Source organism: Trachemys scripta, chromosome 1, assembly GCF_013100865.1.
Source record: "Trachemys scripta elegans isolate TJP31775 chromosome 1, CAS_Tse_1.0, whole genome shotgun sequence".
NCBI lineage: Eukaryota > Metazoa > Chordata > Testudines > Emydidae > Trachemys > Trachemys scripta.
Window position 1 is genome coordinate 135,114,572 of NC_048298.1, and position 21,268 is coordinate 135,135,839.

Sequence of the window (21,268 nt, forward strand, 5' to 3'; positions counted from 1 at the left end):
TTTTCACAAAATTCTATGTGTTTGAGTCCAGAGCACTAGTGTGGCTCTAGTTAGAGACAGAAACCAGCTGCAAAGATATGATCTGGATCTGAGCCCACCCCTGAAGCTGGAGGTTTTTCAGGTGCAAGATTTTGGATGTGGCCCTTCTATAATTAATTAAATTTTCCTATTTTCTTTATTATATTCCACACTCTCTCCCAAATACTGATAACCAGCCCCCTATCAGTGTATCTTTTATCTACCCTCTTTCCCAGATAGCAAATCCTCTTCTTCCCCTCCACACCCCACCTCCTAGCCTTCGGTATGTCAAAGGTGTTATTTTTGTACTCTGTAAGATGTTTCACAAATAGATTTTTAAACTATTCTCAGCACACAGAAAAGAGTTATTACCACCACCCACCCACACCCCACACACAAAGAATGGTCTCTGAAATCCAATAAGATTTACAAATTGTCTTTATTAAACATAATTTAAAGAATTATTTTCCCCAGTCATCTGTACAATGAATTTTTTTTTATTGTCATTGATGGCCCTGAGACAAACTGTGTATATGGTGTGACACCCTCGCACCCCAATATTTGCTACTGTCATGTAATTAGGATATGTTTTGCACAAAGTATGCCTTGGGAGGTATCATTCTAAAAGTCTTGATCTGCTAGACATTAATATCTCGTTCGATTGTATGTGCTATCATTGTATGTGAAGTTATGAAGTTTGGCTATGTATGTATTACTGAAACATGTTGTGAGGTTGAAAACACCCACAAGCAGCCTTTCAGGTCCAACAGTAAAAAAGGGCCAAACAATGCTAATGGCTTATTGAGGAAATGCACACAAGCACAAGGATTACGCCAGGAACTGTGTACAATAGAAATCTCTCATAGCTAGTGCTACACAATGGGAACTGTTTGACCCAGGTCACAGCAAAAGAGCTTTCCACAAGTGAGAAGAAGATGTGGGGAAATAGAGCAGGGGGGCCTTCTTTTTAATAGCCAGAGCTGTGAATCTAAAGGCCCCAAAATAAACCCTCCAACAGAGATCTGTTATGCTAACTACCCTTACACAAAGCAATACAGGCCAGGGCCCAGGTCAGGGCCTGAACTAGACTAGACTGCACAATTCCCTGCAAACTCGGGCAAGGGTCATGACCAGAGGAGGGGTGGAGGGGGGGGCAAGGAGGCAAAGAATAGAAAAAAAAGCCCCAGCAGCAGCACTAATGAAATATGTTCATGACTAATGAAATATAATAACCACTTGTGTGAAGCAATAGGTAACTTTAGCTAAATGCAATTTCTTGACTCATGCAGCTTCTCCTTTGGGTGATCTGTGACCCACTCCGTGATTCCAGCTATCTGCAAAAATAGCCAATCATAGATCCTCTTTAGGCATCCCATGGAAACTCCCCCTCCCCCCAGTCTTTAACCAAAAGACCCCGGAAAATAACATGTGTCTTGAGAAATGTACCCAAACTGGTGCCAAGTACCATCCCTGGGGAAAACCACCAAGCGCCCCTCTACCCAAATAAACATCCAATTCTCGGAAAAATGAGGAAGATACCTAGGAGGGTGGGGGGGGAATGACCCCGACCCTTGTTTCTTAACTCGCGGTTTAGGGGAGGGACTGACCCCGACCCTACTTTCTTAACTCATGACGTATTGTTTGTACTTTGCTTGCGGTTTGACGAAATAAAAGCCCGTCTGCGAGCGGTCCTCGGGATGTCAGTCTTCGGACTGCATCCCAGTGTACTGGTATGTATGTCAATAAACTGACCTCAGGCTTGAGTCTTTGAACTAAAATCATTGTGTGGGTGTCTTTGACCACAACAAAGATATAAAAGGGAGAAAATGACATCATGATGGGACTTCACTCTCTCTACAACAACACACCTGGAAACACCTGAGGAATAGAGGCTGAACAGGGGGGAAGTGATGGTCCCAGGCTAAGGGATTGTTAGCCTATGTATGAAAACCTGGGAAACTAAAGCTGCAAAGCCCAGGCAGTTTGTGCCTTAAGAATCTGCCAGCCTGTTTATCACTCAGGGTGAGAATTTGTTAATTCATATCCTACCTATCTAATATGTTAAAATTCAGTTTGCAGTTTTGTTTATGTACTAGGTAATCTGCTTTGATCTGTTTGCTATCACTTATAATAATTTAAAATCTATTCCTTTTGTAGTTAATAAACTTATTTTATGTTTTAATCCAAACCAGTGTGCATTTGACTAAGGTATCTGGGGAAAATCTCAGCATGGTTACCACAAGTGTGCATGGTCCTCTTCACATTGAGGGAGAGGTGGACACGGTGTTAAACCCATATACTGGCCAGATTTGACTAGGGCAGGATGGTACTGTGATTCTGTGGCCTGCGTTGTACAGGGGGTCAGACTAGATGATCAATAATGGTCCCTTCTGACTTTAAAGTCTATGATTCTATGAGAGAATTATAGGTTTGGCCTGGAGGGATGTCCCTGTCACATTCTGGGGTGCATTTCAGATCAATGAGAGCTTATGTCACTGCTTGTATGATAATGCCGAGTGCCCTAAAATGCTTCTTACATTTGTGCTCCCTGCCTGGGACACCAACACAGCCCTAGCAGCTAGCATGCACACTGTGTTTTGTATTCTGTACAGCTCTGATTCAACCCCTTTGAATCCAACAGCCTGCAAGCAGATATCAAAGACAGAATCATGTCTTTACCAGATTGGTTAATGCTAGCAGGTAATCCAAACACATTTCCAGTACTGAACTTTCCCAAACCCATGTGCTCTACAATGTAGAGCCTTTTCCTGCAACATTCAGAGGAATAATAAGATCTGTTTTTTCCTTTAAAGAGACAAAACCCAACAGTTTATTAACTTAACTGGGCTAAATATGCTTGTGACAGGTTGGATCACAAAAACGCACTTGGGACTGCCACCTGATGTGCTGAGACTACCTCTGAGCCCGTTTTTCCTGGAAGCTTGGAACTTCAGTACCCTGTCTTCTTGAGCCAGATACACTAGCCTGCTGCAAACACAGACCCAGGTCTGAACCATGTCCCCCAAAAGCTGCAGGCTTAACTGAAAACAGCTTAAGAAGTGCTCCTGTCTCCAACACCCAGATACCCAGTTCCCAATGGGGTCCAAACCCCAAATAAATCCATTTTACTCTGTATAAAGCTTATACAGAATAAACTCGTAAATTATTCGCCATCTATAACACTGATAGAGAGATATACACAGCTGTTTTCTCCCCCAGGAATTAATTATTTGCTCTGGGTTAATCAATAAGTAAAAAGTGATTTTATTAAATATGAAAAGTAGGATTTAAGTGGTTCCAAGTAATACAGACAGAACGAAGTAAGTTACCAAGCAAAATAAAATAAATCATGCAAGTCTAAGCCTAATACAATCAGAAACTAAATGTAGGTAAATCTCACCCTCAGAGATGTTCCAATAAGCTTCTTTGACAGAGTAGGCTCCTTCCTAGTTTGTGTACAGCAATCACTCACACCCCTATAATTACTGTCCTTTGTTCCAGTTTTTTTCAGCCATCTCTTTGGGGTGTAGGGTGACCAGATATCCCAATTTTATAGGGACAGTCCCGATTTTGGGGTCTTTTTCTTATATAGGTTCCTATTACCCCCCCCACCCTACCCCATCCCAATTTTTCACATTTGCTGTCTGGTCACCCTATTGGGGTGGAGAGGATATCTTTTGAGCCAGCTAAAGACAAAATGGAGGGGTTTCCAGGGCTTCTTATATTCTTTCTCTTGTGCAACATCACAGCCACACAATGGGGTCTCTAGCCACCTGGGCAAGTCACATGTCTATGAATTATTCAGCTTTTTACAGGCCAGCATCATTGTTTACATGTTAGTTGAAGGTTCCCAGGAAAGCTCAGATGTGGATTGGGTCTCTCAAAGACAATTGTTAGTTGAGTACTCCCAATTCCTGGAATAACCCCTTCACTATGTTGACCAAATCTGTCTTATGTGCTTCCTACAGCAAACACTTTAAATACAAGCATAGAGCCAATGCGCATAACTTCAGATATAAAAATGATACATGCATACAAATAGGATGAATATATTCAGTAGATCATAACCTTTGCAAAGATATGTCACATGGCATATCTAGCCTAAAACATATCCCAGTTATGGCATAGAGCATTGCACCCCTATAAAGCATTATGGGGTGCAACGTCACAATGCTCTTCCCTGCAAACACAGCATGGATTTGCTTTATAGTAAAAATTAAAAAAAAATTAATAAGACATAAGTTAATGATACCAAGTAAAAGAAATAAAAGTAGAGATGGTTATAGGCAAATAAAAGTGAAAACACACATCTAAAATTCTAAAACTTAATCTAACAAGGTACTGATGTTATTTTTCCCTTACCAATCTTCCTTCTTCCCAGCCATGGCTCACTTTCCTTTAGTTAGGACCTTCCACAGAAGTACAAGGTGCTGACTTCCCTTTTCTTCCTAGGTGAAAGATCTTTGCCTGAGTAGGTTTCTCATCTACACTCAGTTCCCAGGGATTTCAACTCCTTCTTGGTTAAGTGACCCATCTTTCCAAACTTGCAAGAGCTGTAAAACATAATATCAATGGGTATCCATAATTTCATATGTACTGTGCATATTAGGCTTTCATAAAACACCTCACTCGTTATAATACAGTAACACTCAATCGATCAGTTGAGTCAGTTGCTTGTCACTTAAGTTTCAGACTCCCTGCCTTTATAGCTCAGATATAGTTTTTATTCTTCCCTGATCTGTTAGCTTGATAGCTTTGTTTACCTAATATGTAAATAGACCTTCATTGTCTCTGCCTGAGGATCAGGCTGGTCAGAGAAGCAAACACATTCCTTTGTCTAGGGCAGAGCTGCTTACCAACTCCCCATGACATACCTGGTTTAGACTGATGAATAGCTGTGTCACCCCAGCTCTCTTACTTGGGTGCCCTTTTAAACTGATTTGCTGCTATAGCCTACAGTGCAAACAGCTCACAAGCAGCCTCCAGCATGAAAACAGTGGTGTGGGACCGGGAGGGGAGGGGGGGCGGGGGCAGGCAGGGGAACCATAGCCCTCCCACTTTTCACCGGGGTGGAACCCCTCCCCCTTCCCCTCCTCTTCCCCCCCGAGGTCCCATCCCCCTGCCAGCCCAGCATGGACCCTGCCTGGGGAGCTCGGGCATTTGTGGGAGCCATGCAGACCCTCCACCTGCCCACTGGCCGGAGGGGGGAGAAGACTAAAAGCAGCTTCTGGCCTGTGTCCCACCTCTCGAGGCTCCCTGACTGGCCCAGGGCAAGTGGAGGTGGAGGGTCCATGACTCCGCACTGGCTCCCCATAGCTGTCTGCGTGATTTTCCCCAAGCCGGCTCCAGCTGGTGGGGTGGGCCCAAAGCCTCAGCCTGGCCCCATGGTAACAGCCATGCAGGCCGCAGTGGGAAGCCTGGGTCCCTCCACCTGCCCTGGGTTGGGAACCCAGGGGGCCGGAACACGGGCTGGGGGCTGCTTTCCGCCCCAACCCACCCCAAGCAAGGGGGGCGGGCTTTATGGCCTCGCTCAGCTTCCGGCTTGCCCTCCCCCACACACTTTTGGGAAGGTTCTGACACCTCTGCATGGAAGTCACTCCCAGCTATGTCTATGTGTGTGCTGCAGCCTGCCAGCTTCATTGGCTCTCACTAGCATTAATTACACTGCAGGGTGATCCCAACACACTCTCAGTCCCAGATTTCACCCCAGAAATGTATGTCCTGTACTGCCTAGCCCTTTCCTGGACAATACACATTTGTATAGGTCAGTTACTTCACCAGTGTAAATAACATATATATACAGATTTTGTTATCTCAAATCACATTTCCCCAAACACTTCAATCTAGACATACTGGATTAGATAAAACAATAAAGCAAATGTATTAACTATAAAGAGAGAGATTTTAAGTGAATCTAAGTAATGAGATATGAGACAGAATAGATTACAAGAAAATAAAAGTAAAACACATCTAATGCCTAACTTAACAAGGTAGGTGAATTCAAAGCAAAGTCTCTCTCATCACGTTTCAGCAGTCTTACTGGCTGAACTCTTTTCAGTCGGGATCCTTTCCCCAGTCCAGTGTTGCTTCATTTGTTCTTCAGGTGTTGTAGGTGCCGTGGGCAAAGAGAAAGGGAGGAATCATTTGAAGGCATCTGCTCTCCCAATTTATATTATTTTCTCTTCTTCTAGAAGCATCTCCAGCTGAGGCCCATGAAACAGAAAATCAGTTGGACAGGAACCCCAAGCTGTTTCTTTGTCAATAAGTAAATTTTTTCCCACACCCTCTTTCCTGCCAAAGAATGGCCACTTAACCAGGTCATGGTCCATTTGATTTTGTTGACACCTGGATGAGGCATTAGCTTGCATTTTGCCTCTCGGGAACTGGTCTGCGACTGCTCCCCAGACTTAGGACATGTCTTATTAATACCCTAGATAGAATCTTATAACTTTATATACAATGTTGTCACAAATATTCTACCAGGACAATAATGATCAGGAAATTATGAGTTTTCAAATGGTACCTCACAAAGCATACTTTGTGCAGTATTTATCATACTTCCGTAAATGGAGTGAACACTGGGGTAGAGATGGTCACAGTCACCCAGTCCAGTAAAGAGTTCTGTCACTCCTAAAGGAGTTTACTCAGTTCACTTACCACTCTGAGTTTGCTCTGCTGTCAGGGGAGTTCTGGCCCACAACTTTCCTATTTGTACCAGAGACTCCCTACTCCCAGTAGTCTGTCCTGCTCTCAATGGAGTGCTGGCCCAGAGCTATTCCTTAGCTGTTCCAGAGTCCCACTACTCCTAGCAGATCCTGGGTCAGAGTGCCATCTAGCTGTGCCTCAGTTTCCCTCAACTAGAACAGGAAAGAGTTGTAACCCCCTAAGACATGAAACCAGACCTCTAACCAATCTGAATCTGCTCTGCTTCCTGCAGAGTTCTGGCCCACAACTACTCTCAATTGTGCCACTGTCTCAGCAGTTTTTGTGCCACAGCACCGTTCATCTGTGACTCAGTTTCCCTACTTTCAGTGAAGTTATGGCCCATAGCTTTCCTAGATGTGCCAGAGTCACACTCAACACTCACTTAATTTTCCTGGTGAAGGTTGACTGAATCTGTCTATGGCACACTCGTACCTGAGCCCTCAGGCTCAATCCTATTACATCATTACAGAAGGTAACACAACAAGAACAAACACTTCCCACATTCCCACAGAGTCCCAGAATAACCTTTAGTATCCATAATACATCAGGTTACAGGAAGAATGATGGGATTCATCATTTCCGCTGGTGGTTGGCTGCTAGCCCCCAATCAGGCACATAATTAGGTCCTTCCTCCTGGTACCATGGGAGTGACTTGCCGATCCTCTTCTGCTCAAGCTGCCTGTGTTTGTCCTGGTTAGCAAGCTTCTGTTGCTGCAGCTCTGTCTTCTTGATCAGGCACCTGGTCTCCAATTATATCCAACTTCATACACGATTACACACAGCTTGCTATTTTAACTGAGGCCAAGCACTGCTAAAATAGTTTTAGGTGGTTCTCAAGTGGAAAGGCTGGGAACAGTCAAAGAAAGGTTACAATTTTAGTATTTTCTGTTTGTTTATTTCAGGCCAGAGAAATAGAACAAAGGGAAGAGTAAAGATGAGTAAGCAGCAGAAGAAGCAAAGAAGCAGATGCTGAACTCCCCAAGAAACAGTTAGAAGAGCTGTGTGCAAAGTGAAGTCTCTCAGCAGCACTTCAGAAGAAGTTATAGCTAGTGACCATGTTGCATTCATATGCCATGAGGCAGGAGGCCAGAGGCCAGAGAGGGTCCCTTTTTAGCCCACAGGGTATCAGGAACCCAAACAGATGATTACCCAGATGATCCAACAGAGGCAGCAGCATTGGCGAGAAGTCTAGAGCTGCGGGGGCTGCAGTGGAAAATGCTGCTGGGGTCAGAGTTGCTGGAACAGAACTGCAGTTATACAAAGGCACTCAGAGCATGCTTGTTTCTGACTGTGAATGTCCCAGGCAGGGAGTTACTCTAGCAAAGATTTTAAGGCACATAATAGTTACACAGTAAGAGGTGACACAATCTCACACTGATATAGATAGCACCCCAAAACAGTGACAGTCTCCAAATGCTGTTTTGAAATTCTACTTGGTGTAGTAGAAACAGCAAACAGAGGAGAGGCAAACAGAAGGAGTTTGCCTGGGAACTGTCCGAGAGGAGCTACGGTGAGTGCTGCATTAGGAGGGCTGTGCTGTGAGCTGCTGGGGTGCCTATTCGAGTTTCTGTCTGCTGTGACCATTTCTTTGACTGGTGCTAGTTGCAGGGACTGTTTGACCATGTAGTTATTTGTTTGAAAAGTGTGAATTGACAGTACTTTGTTCCAGGTCGGCCTTGAGTGGCTGATTGGAGGGAAGGCTTTGAGCCGGGGCAACTGCTGCGAGCCAGCAACCTTATAAAAAAGCAGCCAGTTTGGAACAGAGGAGAGGCAAACAGAGGGAGTTTGCCTGGAAGCTCGCCTGAGGGGAGTTCCCACCGAGTTTTTTGCCTTTCAGGCTTCTGAGAGCAGTAAATACAACATCTGAAGAAGCTCTTAGAAGGAAGACAATATGGATAGTGACCAATCAGCTGTTGTGACCTGCACAGGATGTTCCATGTTTGTCTTTCTCCCAGATGATAGAAGCGACTTCGTCCGTATGAAGTGCAAGCTGGTCTCCATATTGGAAGAGAAGGTTAAAGGACTAGAGACCCAAGTATCAACCCTATATTGCATCAGAGAAAATGAAGACTCTCTGGATAGGAGTCAGCGTTTGGTACTGCAGGCACAGCATGCTGAAGAATCAGAGAGGGCAGTGCAGAACGGGGAAGAAAATTGGCAGCATGTGACCTCCAGAAGAAGAAAGAGAAGAACCCTTTTCCCCCCAATGCAGATAGAGGTAAGAAATTGTTTTCCGGCTCTCTGCACAGGTACTATGGTGGAGAATGGTTTGGAAGAGTAGTCTGAAGGAAGGGATCAGAAGAAGACCCCATCGACTGAAAGGCATGTGATGCATTGTCCTAGGGATGGGGGGTTCCATGACCACCACTCCCAAGAGGAGGAGATGGGTGGTGGTGGCTGGGGACTCCCTCCGAAGAGGGATGGAGCCATCCATCTGCCATCCAGACTGGGAAACTCAAGAAGTGTGCTGCTTGCCTGGAGATAGAATTCAGGATGTGACGGAGTGTCTGCTGAGATCAATCAAGCCCTTGGACTGCTACCCATTCCTTCTTCTCCACATGGGAACCAATGATACTGCCAAGAATGACCTTGAGTGGGTCACAGCAGACTACATGGCTCTGGGAAGAAAGATAAAGGAGTTTGAGGCGCAAGTCATGTTTTTGTCAATCCTCTCTGTTGAATGAAAAGGTCCAGGTAGGGATAATTGAATTGTGGAGGTCAATGCATAGTTATGCAGGTGGTATTGGATAGATCTTTGGATTCTTCAACCATGGGGTGTTGTTGCAGGAAGAAGGATTTCTAGGAAGAGATGGGATCCACCAAATGAAGAAAGGGAAGAGCATCTTCACAGGCAGGCTTGCTAACCTAGTGAGGAGGGCTTTAAACTAGGTTCGCTGGGGGGATGGAGACCTAAGCCCTGAGGTAAGTGGGGAAGTGGGATACCAGAAGGAAACACAAGGAGGAGGTGCAACAGCAGAGGCCTCCTGATTCATACTGAGAAAGTAGGGCAATTGGTTAGTTATTTTAGGTGTCTGTAGAAAAGCAAGAAGCCTGGGAAACAAGCAGGAAAATTGGAAGTCCTAGCACAGTCAAGAGACTATGATGTGATTGGAATAACAGAGACTTGATGGGGTAAGTCACATGACTGGAGCACTGTCATGGATAGGTATAAACTGTTCAGGAAGGACAGGTGAGTGAGAAAAAGTGGAGGAGTTGCACTGTATGTAAGAGAGCAGTATGATTGCTCAGAGCTCCAGTATGAAACTGGAGAAAAGCCTGTTGAGAGTCTTTGGGTTAAGTTTAGAGGCGAGAGCAACAAAGGTGATGTTGTGGTGGGCATCTGCTATAGACCACCAGACCAGGAGGATGAGGTAGATGAGGCTTTCTTCGTACAACTAACAGAAGTTTCCAGATTACAGGACCTGCTTCTCATGGGGGACTTCAATCACCCTAACATATGCTGGGAGAGAAGTACAGCAATGCACAGACAATTCAGGAAGATTTTGGAGTGTGTTGCACCAGGGACAACTTCCTGGTGCAAGTGCTGGAGGAACCAACCAGGGGTCATGCTCTTGACCTGCTGCTCACAACAGGGAAGAATTGGTGGGGGAAGTAGAAGTGTGTGGCAACTTGGCCAGTAATAACCATGAGATGATTGAGTTCATGATACTGACAAAAGGAAGAAAGACGAGCAGCAGAATATGGACCCTGGACTTCAGAAAAGCAGACTTTGACTCCCCCAGGGAACTCATGGGCAGGATCCCCTGGGAGAATAACATGAGGGGGAAAGGAGTCCAGGAGAGCTGGCAGTATTCTAAAGAAGCCTTATTGAGGGTAAAGGAACAAACCATCCCGATGTGCAGAAAGAATAGGAAATATGGCAGGTGACCAGCTTGACTTAACAGAGAAATCTTTGGTGAGCTTAAACGCAAAAAGGAATCTTACAATAAGTGGAAACTTGGACAGATGACTAGGGAGGAGTATACAATTATTGCTAGAGCATGCAGGGATGTAATTAGGAAGGCCAAAGCACAACTGGATTTGCAGCTAGCAAGGGATGTGAAGGGTAACAAGAAGGACTTCTACAGGTATGTTAGCAACAAGAAGAAGGTCAGGGAAAATGTGAGACCCTTACTGAATGGGGGAGGCAACCTAGTGACAGATGATGTGGAAAAAGCTGAAGCACTCGATGCTTTTTTCTTTTTTTTTGCCTCGGTCTTCCCAGACAAGGTCAGCTCCCAGACTGCTGCACTGGGCAACGCAATATGGGGAGGAGGTGAGCAGACCTCAGTGGTAAAAGAAGAAGTTAAGAACTATTTAGCAAAGCTGGACATACACAAGTCCATGGGGCTGGATGCAATGCATCTGAAGGTGCTGAGGGAGTTGGCTGATGTGATTGCAAAGCCATTGGCCATTATCTTTGAAAACTTGTGGCGATTGAGACAGTGCCCATCTTTAAAAAAGGGAAGAAGTAGAATCTGAGGAACTACAGACCAGTCAGCCTCACCTTCGTCCCTGGAAAAATCTTGGAGCAGGTCCTCAAGGAATCCATTTTGAAGTACGTGGAAGAGAGGAAGGTGATCAGGAACAGTCAACATGGATTTATCAAGGGAAAGTCATGCCTGACCATACTGATTGCCTTTTATGATGAGATAACTGGCTCTGTGGATATGGGGAAAGTGGTGGATGTGATATACATTTACTTTAACACAGTATTCTTGCCAGAAAGTTAAAGAATTATGGATTGGATGAATGAACTATAAGGTGGATAGAAAGCTGGCTAGATCATCGGGCTCAATGAGTAGTGATCAATGGGCTTGATGTCTAGTTGGCAGCCGGTATCAAGTGGAGTGCCCCAGGGGTCGGTCCTGGGGCCGGTTTTATTCAACATCTTTATTAATGATCTGGATGATGGGATGAATTGCGCCCTCAACAAGTTTGCGGATGACACTAAGCTGGGGGGAGAGGTAGGTATGCTGGAGGGTAGGGATAGGGTCCAGAGTGACGTAGAAAAATTGGAGGATTGGTCCAAAAGAAATCTGATGAGGGTCAACAAGGAGAAGTGCAGAGTCCTGCACTTAGGACAATAGAATCCCATGCACTTACAGGCTGGGGACCGACTGGCTAAGCAGCAGTTCTGCAGAAAAGGACCTGGGGATTACAGTGGACGAGAAGCTGGATATGAGTCAACAGTGTGCCCTTGTTGCCAAGAAGGCCAACAGCATATTGGGCTGCATTAGTTGGAGCATTGCCAGCAGATCGAAGGAAGTGATTATTCCCTTCTATTCGGCACTGGTGAGGCCACATCTGGAGTACTGCATCCAGTTTTGGGTCCCCCACTACAGAAAGGATGTGGACAAATTGGAGAGAGTCCAGCAGAGGGCAACAAAAATAATTAGGGAGCTCGGGCACATGACCTACAAGGAGAGGCTGATGGAACTGGGGTTATTTAGTCTGCAGAAGAGAAGAGCGAGGAGGGATTTGATAGCATCCTTCACTAACCTAAAGGGGGTTCCAAAGAGGATGGAGCTAGGCTGTTCTCAGTGGTGGCAGATGACAGAACAAGGAGCAATGGTCTCAAATTGCAGTGGGGGAGGTCTAGGTTGGATATTAGGAAAAACTCTTTCACTAGGAGGGTGGTGAAGCACTGGAATGGCTTACCTAGGGAAGTGGTGGAATCTCCATCTTCAGCGGCTTGACAAAGTCCTGGCTGGGATGACTTAGTTGGGGTTGGTCCTGCTTTGAGCAGGGGGTTGGACTAGATGTCTTCCTGAGGTCCCTTCCAACCCTAAGCTTCTATGATTCTATGAAAGAGAGGCTGAGACATAAGCCCTTGTATCAGAGGCCTGATATGAGGCCTGAGCTAAAGTAGTGGGCATGCTTTGCTGATATAAAACAAAGTGAACACACGTCAGGTTGTGAGCAGATGTCAGGATCTGCCTGCTTGCCAATCCACAGAATCTGGCACGAACAGGGCTGGTATTGCAAGCATACACATTCCTGAGAAGTGCTAGGCACAGGACACTCACAAAAACACGCTTCAGAAGGGTGGCACCAAAGCACCCCTATACAAGTATGGTACAAACACACACACACATGCCCCCAAGAGAAAGAGAACACGCTGACCCCTCTTAAAGAAAAGGTCAGGATGACAGAGTGATGGATACAGATGCTTTGATCGAACCAACATGTACAAGGCAATGGGTGTTAACAAGCCATGTCAGGGGGCAGCAACTAACCATGTCAGAGGGGCAGTACGTAACCTATTTGTATTGGTATATAAAATGGAGTCTCAAAGGGAGTGTCTTTGGCCAGCCTGGGGGGAATGGAAAATCCCACCATTCACTGAGCTGCATCCATTGTCACAGGCATACATGTATTGAGTGTACTTGTAGCAAGTATAGGGACACTAATACCTTGCTTCATCGACAATAAACCTCACCGAGTTCCTGCGCTATTAAGGGGTTTGTGGCTATTGGGTGGTTCGAGCTACGTCTGCTGTGCTAACTATCTGCGCAGAGCTGGGATAGCACACAGAGAGAATACATATGCAGCCAACATCTGACAAAACTTGTAAAACAATCCAGTAAGAAAGAGAGAGATGACAACTGGATAGTAAACAATGATTGTGGCTCACAGTGAAGGTTTGGGTGATGGCATGTCAAAGTATTCCACCTGCCATTCACAAGGCGTTAAACCAGTGGTTCTCAACCTATTTACCCTATGCGGCCCACAATGTGCTACCTGGCCTGCAGGTGGAGAACCACAGCACCCTCCCAAACCCCCAACCCCGACTCCTATGCCCAGTGCCTCCCACTCAGAGACCCCTCCACAGAGTGGGGCCAGGAGTGGAGCCCTGGGCGCAGGGTCAGGCGGCAGGAACCCGGACCCCACTGGGCAGCAGGGCAGCCAGGTGGCAGTCCTTACCCTGGACCCACCTGTGCAGGACTGGGTGGCAGGGCAGCTGGGCAGCAGCCCCACCCCCGCTGTGTAGGGCCAGGTGGCAGCCCCGACCCCACCATGCCAGGCCAGACGGCAGGGCAGCCCCAATCCCGGCCACATCAAATGACCAGGCAGCCAGGACCCTGGACCCCACCATGCAGGCTGGGCGGCCCTTAGCACACAGCTGGGCCGCAGCTGTGTGCTAATTGAGCCACGGGTTGAAAACCCCTGGGTTAGACAATACAGATCTTCTTTGAGAGAAAGACCGCATCACCAAGTCCAGGGAATAAGAGAAACTGGCCAAAATTTTCAACCATTGGTGTCTGAAGCTAGGCATCTAAACCCAATTTTAGCTACCTAAATAAAAAAAATGGCCTAATTTGCAGAATTATGAGGGAATTTAGAATATCTGAGAAAAAAGAAACACCTGTACTGCAGGAGACAGCAGACATGGAATGATATCCTCAGCTGGAGTCATTTGTTTGGTTCCGCTTAAGTCAAAGGAGCTAACCTATGTACTATTATTTTTAAAGAAGCAGTATAGAGTTGAAGTTCTGACTGTTTGTGGAGGGAGGTTTTAAGAGGACAAATCAGCACAGAATGCGAGGTCATTCAGAGGTCAGAAGAGCATGGGGCTGGTGTCCAGTTCTGGTGACCACTATTCAATAACGATGTTGATAAATTGGAGAGGGCTTAGAGAAGAGCCATGAGAACTATTAAAGGATTAGAAAACCTGCCTTTGGTGATAGATTCAAGGAGTTCAATCTATTTAGCTTGATCTATTTAATTTTATTTAACAAAGAGAAGGTTAAAGGGTGACTTGATTACAGCTTGTAAGGATCTATATGGGGAACAAATATTTAATATTGGGCTCTTAAATCTAACAGGAAAAGGCATAACACAGGGATCGGCAACCTTTGGCCCGTGGCCCGCCAGGGTAAGCACCCTGGCGGGCCAGGCCGGTTTGTTTACCTGCTGCGTCCACAGGTTTGGCCGATCATAGCTCCCACTGGCCGCAGTTCGCCGCTCCAGGCCAATGGGCCAATGGGGGCTGCGGAAAGCGGTGGCCAGCACATCCATTGGCCTGCGCCACTTCCCGCAGCCCCCATTGGCCTGGGACGGTGAACCGCGGCCAGTGGGAGACACGATTGGCCGAACCTGCGGATGCAGCAGGTAAACAAACGGCCCTGCTCGCCAGGGTGCTTATCCAGGGAGGGTGCAAGGATGGTTCGCGCCCTAGGTGAAACTTCCATCTTGCGCCCCTCCTCCGAGCGCTGTGGCAGCTTTCTGTCCCCCCCCGCCTTTAAGTGCCTCCCCCTCCCCCCCGCAGCAGCTCCCCCCCGGCCCAGGGAGCCGTGCAGCAGCTCCCCGCCCCAGCTCACCTCTGCTCCGTCTCCTCCCCCGAGCACGCCATCGCCACTCCACTTCTCCCTCCTCCCAGGCTTGCGGCACCAATCAGCTGTTTGGCGCCGCAAGCCTGGGAGGGAGAGAAGCAGAGCGGGGCGGTGTGCTCAGGGGAGGAGGCGGAGCAGAGGTGACCTGGGGCGGGAAGCAGTTCCCCTGCATGCCGCCCCCCCCTTACTTGCTGCAGGCGGCCCTCCCCGCGCCCCCCTGCCCCCCTCCCTCTGCCTAAATGCCGACGACGACCGGGGTGGCTGAAGATCCGGCCGTCACAGTCGCTGCCGAAGGACCCGAAATGCCACCCCCCAAATTCTAGCTCCCTAGGCGACTGCCTAGATCGCCTAATGGGTTGCACCGGCCCTGTGCTTACCCTGGCGGGCCGCGGGCCAAAGGTTGCCGTTCCCTGGTATAACACAATCCAATGGCTGGAAGATGAAAATAGACAAATTGAGACTGGAAATAAGGTGTACTTTTTAACAGTGAGAGTAATTGGAATAATTTACCAAGTGTAGCAGTAGATTCTCCATCACTGACAATATTTAAATCACGATTGGATATTTTTTTCTGAAAGATCTGCTCTAAGAATTGTTTTGGGGAAGTTCTATGGCCTGTGTTATACAGAAGGTCAGACTAACTGATCACAGTGGTCTCTTATGGCCTTAGAATCTATAAATCTACTAAACTTTGCTTTTGGGAAGTGAGTTGGTTGCTTGTGAAAAAGTGTTTCTCCCACTTTATTTGTGGTCTGTTTAATAATATCAAAGTCTTAAATGACATTGGTAGTTTGGGAAATTAAAAAATATTACAACTGAACTTACCTAGGAGTGGGTGTGATTGGTTAAAATTACAGTACAAAGGGAGAGTCAGTGCCAATGCCATCATAAAGGATGACATGTGTCCACTGGCTTGGATAATAAAGAATGCAGCTTCCCATTGGTTCACACCCAACCAATCAGAAAGTACATTTTCTCCATCTGCCAAGGTTATAAAAGGTCCCCAGCTCAGACAAATCCTCAGTGGACAACTCTGGCTGCTTTTCAAGAGGTGGCTTAGCCAAGCTACACTTCACCAAGCCAGACCAGAAAGTGAGCAACGAAGGCGAAACAAGGAGAGAAAGATCAGGGTAACACAGACAAGCAAATAAGGTTTCAAAGCCAAGCAAGGCAAGGCAAGGAAGAAAAGATCCAGACAAACTAATAAAGAAAAAAAAGAAAACCAGAAAAGCAAAATCAAGGAAGGAAAAATCAGACAAGCTACGCAAGCGTTGCTGGAACAACAGAAGTCTGCAACATGTCTGAGACTGAGTCTGAGTCTGAGTCTGAGCACTCTGGTGAGACCTCAAACACAAAAGAGGCTAAGGCCAAAATCACCCGCTCTTCCCGGGCTGGGCTGCTATTCTCAGTCAGTCGCATAGACAGATTGCTCCGCAAAGGACAGTTTGCAGACTGTGTTGGAGCTGGAGCCCCAGTATATATGGCTGCTGTGCTTCAATACCTGACTCACGAGATTGTGGATATTGCTGGGGAAGTCGCTGCACGCAGCAAGAAGCGTCGGATTTCCCCACACCACTTGCAGCTGGCCATTCACAGCGACTCAGAGCTCAAGAAACTGCTGGGAGGTGTCACCATCTCTCAGGGTGGGGTCCTGCCCTTAAATCAGCCTGTGGTTTTACCTTCCAAGAAGAGGAATGGCAGGAGAGCCATCAAGAGAAGGATTGCCCCTGCTCCTGTCCCTGTTAAGTGAGAACAGAGCAAAAGGGAGACTGCCACCCCAGATTTGGGAGAAATGACATTGACTTGATTGCAAGGCTCTTTTCAAATGCATCAGTATGGTCTAATAAAAGCAGTTAAAATGTCTGGTCTTCTTTTGTGAATTAATTTCCTCTTTTACTATCCTACAATTTTAAGGGATCATTCAGTTGGTCAGATAGCTGCATTGATAATATGGTATAAAAGCCTAGAAAGATAGAACTCAATCATTTCATTAAGAAATTGACATCAGAAATTGTCTAAATGGTGTCAAGTATCAGAGGGTTAGGTGTGTTAACCTGGATCAGTAAAAAGCGACAAAGAGTCATGTGGCACCTTATAGACCAACAGATGTATTGGAGCATAAATGTCTAAATCATGTAGATTCTGGGAGGTGATTTCTGTGGTTTTTTCAGGCATTTCCCCAATAGATTGAAGATTAGGAACATTTTTCCCATAGTGAAGTTGATGTGTATTGCAGGTTTACACAGAAAACAGAAAAAAGAACAACCTCATGACAGACAAATTTAATCCATTCCACATGAAGGATAAAGCCTATGGGCCTGGTTTTTATTTTTGTTTTGTTCTTTTGTTTTGTTATTTTTTAGTTGCTCCATTATAAAACCATTGACTCATTTAGAGTAATATCAGATTTATACAGTATAAGTATATATATACTAGAATCAGGCTTTCTGAAATTATTAAATACCTGGAGGGGTTCACATAAACTTTGATCGCCTTTTTAAAGGGAAAACTGAGACTGTTTGAGTGTCAATTATATGTAATAATTATTTAAAATAATGGAAATTTATCAGTGAAAATGTAGTTGAATTTTCATGGAAAATACATACATTATAAATGCAATGGCATAAATGTAACAATATACAACACAATCGGGCTCGACCATTGACTGTGGGACTCTTCAATGACTCCTAGTTCCAACATCCTTTTTCCCTCTGCCTTGATCTCCTCCCTTTTTGCCGCTGGGACCCAGTAGGGCCTTAAAGTTACTTTTGCCCCAGGGTCTGTGATAATGTGGTGATACGTTTTGTTAGAAGGTCTGAAAATAATTGATCCAAAATCTATTACTCTTACAGCTCCTCTTCCTCTCCTGCCTACTCCCTCTGCAGTATAAACACACCAAAATGAATATAGAATATATCAGGGGTCGGCAACCTTTCAGAAATGGGGTGTCGAGTCTTCATTTATTCACTCTAATTTAAGGTTTCGCGTGCCAGTAACACATTTTAATGTTTTTAGAAGGTCTCTTTCTATAAGTCTATAATATATAACTAAACTATTGTTGTATGTAAAGTAAATAAGGTTTTTAAAAAGTTTAAGAAGCTTCATTTAAAATTAAATTAAAATGCAGAGCCCCCCGGACCGGTGGCCAGGACCCGGGCAGTGTGAGTGCCACTGAAAATCAGCTCGCGTGCCAAAGGCGGCATGCGTGCCATAGGTTGCCTACCCCTGGAATATATAATGTGTAAGGGTGTGCACTAGCCAGAATCTGGCCCTGATGACTTCTCTGTTGTTGAGCATTAAATGTGTCAGGCCAGTTCCTTATTCGTTTATGACCTTGTAAAGCCCAGTTCCTCCACCAGCTGTCTCACAAGTTTCCTGATTCTGAGAGCCCACTACATTTCTACACTGCATCTGGGAACAAGTCTCTGAGCCTAGGCCAACAGATTTGTATGAGCGGGACTCATGCTAACACACTAAAAATAGCTGTGTAGATATTGCAGCTCTCCCAGGCTTGAGAGCCTGAGCTCCAGTCCAAGCTGCAAGGTCTACATAGTGACTCTTAGCACGCTATCACGACTCCCACTGCCACTCCAGTGTTTCTCAAATGTGGCCACCATGTCTGTATGCGACCACCAGGGGGGTTTCCTGCAGCCACAACAGCCTTCTGGGAAGAGATGGAGGAGGGGGCAAAACAGCAGCAGCCTCTCCCTGCAGCGCCCAGGAGCTCAGTGGACAGGATTCAGTCCCTCCGCCCCCGCCCGCCCACTTCCCACTTCAACCATGGGACTCCTGAGGTGGGCTTCAGCCCCACTCCCCTGCTTCAGCCAAACGCTCAGGCAGCAGGCTTCACCCGCCCCCACCCTGGCTTCAGTCGGTGGCTCCATTGCCAAGTTTGAGCCCCTCCCCCACAGCTTCAGCCACAGGGCTCCAGGGGTGGGCTTAACACCCCATTCCCCTAGGCTCCAGCTGTGGGGCTTCGGCTCGGGGCTTCAGCCCAGGGTGGTGGGGCTTCAGCAGTGCCAGCCTTACCCGGCTCCATGGTCAAGAGGTAAGGAGCCGGGTGGAGCTCAGGGCAATGGGGGGGAAGCAGCAGGGCCCAGGGGAGCGATGGAGGGCAGTGCGGGCCAGAGGCAATGGGTGGGGGACAGGAAGAGGCAGTGGGGCCAGGGGTATCAAAATACAACTGTACATTATTTTTATTATTGTTTCTGAAAAAAAAACCTCTACATAAATAAATTACAATGATTTGGATATGTATATGTACATATTTATTTGTTTTCCCTAAAGTTAATTAAGTATTTTAGGAAAATCTGGTCACAGCAGCCACCAGCTAGAGTTGGTGGCCGCACTCTGAAGCCACTAAAACTTTTGTTGTGAGAACTTCTGCGCTAGTCTGTGGACCTGGACTAGGAGGCTCACTACGGTATGCAGTGTAGACATACTGGCTCCTTTTCTGCTTAGATTTTACTTCTCAAATCGTCCCAGCAGGTGGCACTGATAAGCTGCCAAATGATTCTGAGAAAGAAGCCAAATTACAGTGGGCTTGTTCTGGAAAATGAGTGAAGTGACTCTCACTGGGGGAACCAGCTTCATGCAATGAAGCATATTGCCCGCCCAGTTGTTGTCTCTTCCCTGTTTCAGTACATGTTCTCCTATACGCCACTGGGGCTGCTCAGAGATTTGTGTAATATGTTTGTTGGTAAATGGATATGTAGTGGAGAAAATGTTGTTTAAGCCCCAGTATGAATCTTGGAAACCATAAAGGGAACAGGAGAGACATCACTGCTTCAGTTACATTCCGGTCACCTTAAAAGGTTCTGTTAGCAACCTATCACAACGACACGACTGCAGATTTGAGAGAAAAATGCCTGTAAATTGATCCACTATAAAGCAGCCCAATTCAAACCCTGTGGCTGATGGGATAACTCAACCCATTGAGACATACACTGCCAATAATGACCACCACAGGCCAGCGCATTCTTCTTCACTGATGTGACAATCTAACTTACCAGCCACCCAGAGTCAGACTGATAGTGCTAAATGCTACACAGTTTTATTGTGTGTGAAACTTCTCCTTTGATTATATGATGTCAGTATGAATACCTTGGAGTGGTACATTTGTGGCATAAAGCTAGATTGCACGAACTGTGTATAGAAATAAAGACCTTTTCTGGAGTGCAGGGAGGGCCAATGTGTGACGGGTTGGATCACAGAAACCCCCTTGGGAACTGCCAACTAATGTGCCAAGACTACTTCTGCCTCTGCTTTTCTGCCCTGGCAGCTTAAGACTTCAGTGCCCTGTCTGGTTTGAGCCAGACCCGCTAGTCTGCTACAAACACAGCCCCAGGATCTGAACGAGGTCCCCTAACAGCTGTAGGCTTAACTGGACGCGGCTTACAGAAGTGTTCCTATCTTTAACACTCAGATACCCATTTCCCAATGGAGTCTAAACCCAAATAAATCCGTTTTATCCTGTATAAAGCTTATACAGGGTAAACTCATAAATTGTTTGCCCTCTATAACACTGATAGAGAGATATGCAGAGCTGTTCCCCGCCCCCCAGTATTAATACATACTCTGGGTTAATTCATAAATAAAAAGTGATTTTATTAAATACAGAAAGTAGGATTTGAGTGGTTCCAAGTAGTAACAGACAGAACAAAGTGAAATACCAAGTAAAATAAAATAAAACACGCAAGTCTAAGCCTAATAAAGTAAAACAACTGAGTACAGATAAAATCTCACCCTCAGAGATGTTTCAATAAGTCTCTTTCACAGACTGGATGCCTTCCTAGTCTGGGCACAGTCCTTCCCCTGGTACAGCTCTTATTCCAGTTCAGGTGATAGCTAGGGGATTCCACATGATGGCTCCCTCTTTTTTCTGTTCCACGCATTTACATATCTTTTGCAAAAGGCGGGAATCCTTTGTCCCTCTCTGGATTCCCACCCCCTCCTTCTCAATGGAAAAGTACCAGGTTAAAGATGGATTCCAGTTCAGGTGACATGATCACATGTCACTGTAAGACTTCATTACAGCTGGCCATTCACAGCGACTCAGAGCTCAAGAAACTGCTGGGAGGTGTCACCATCTCTCAGGGCGGAGTCCTGCACTTAAATCAGCCTGTGGTTTTACCTTCCAAGAAGAGGAATGGCAGGAGAGCCATCAAGAGAAGGATTGCCCCTGCTCCTGTCCCTGTTAAGTGAGAACA

The 21,268-nt window shown here is 46.1% G+C and overlaps 1 protein-coding gene across 1 annotated transcript; it reads left to right on the forward strand.

Annotated features, from left to right (window-relative positions):
• The first annotated feature begins 16,356 nt into the window (after positions 1–16,356).
• On the forward strand, positions 16,357–16,899 carry LOC117885147 (histone H2A, sperm-like). The gene has a single exon (XM_034786348.1). It carries the CDS (start codon positions 16,357–16,359, stop codon positions 16,807–16,809), a length of 453 nt encoding a protein of 150 aa, XP_034642239.1. The 3' UTR covers positions 16,810–16,899.
• Positions 16,900–21,268: the final 4,369 nt, after the last annotated feature.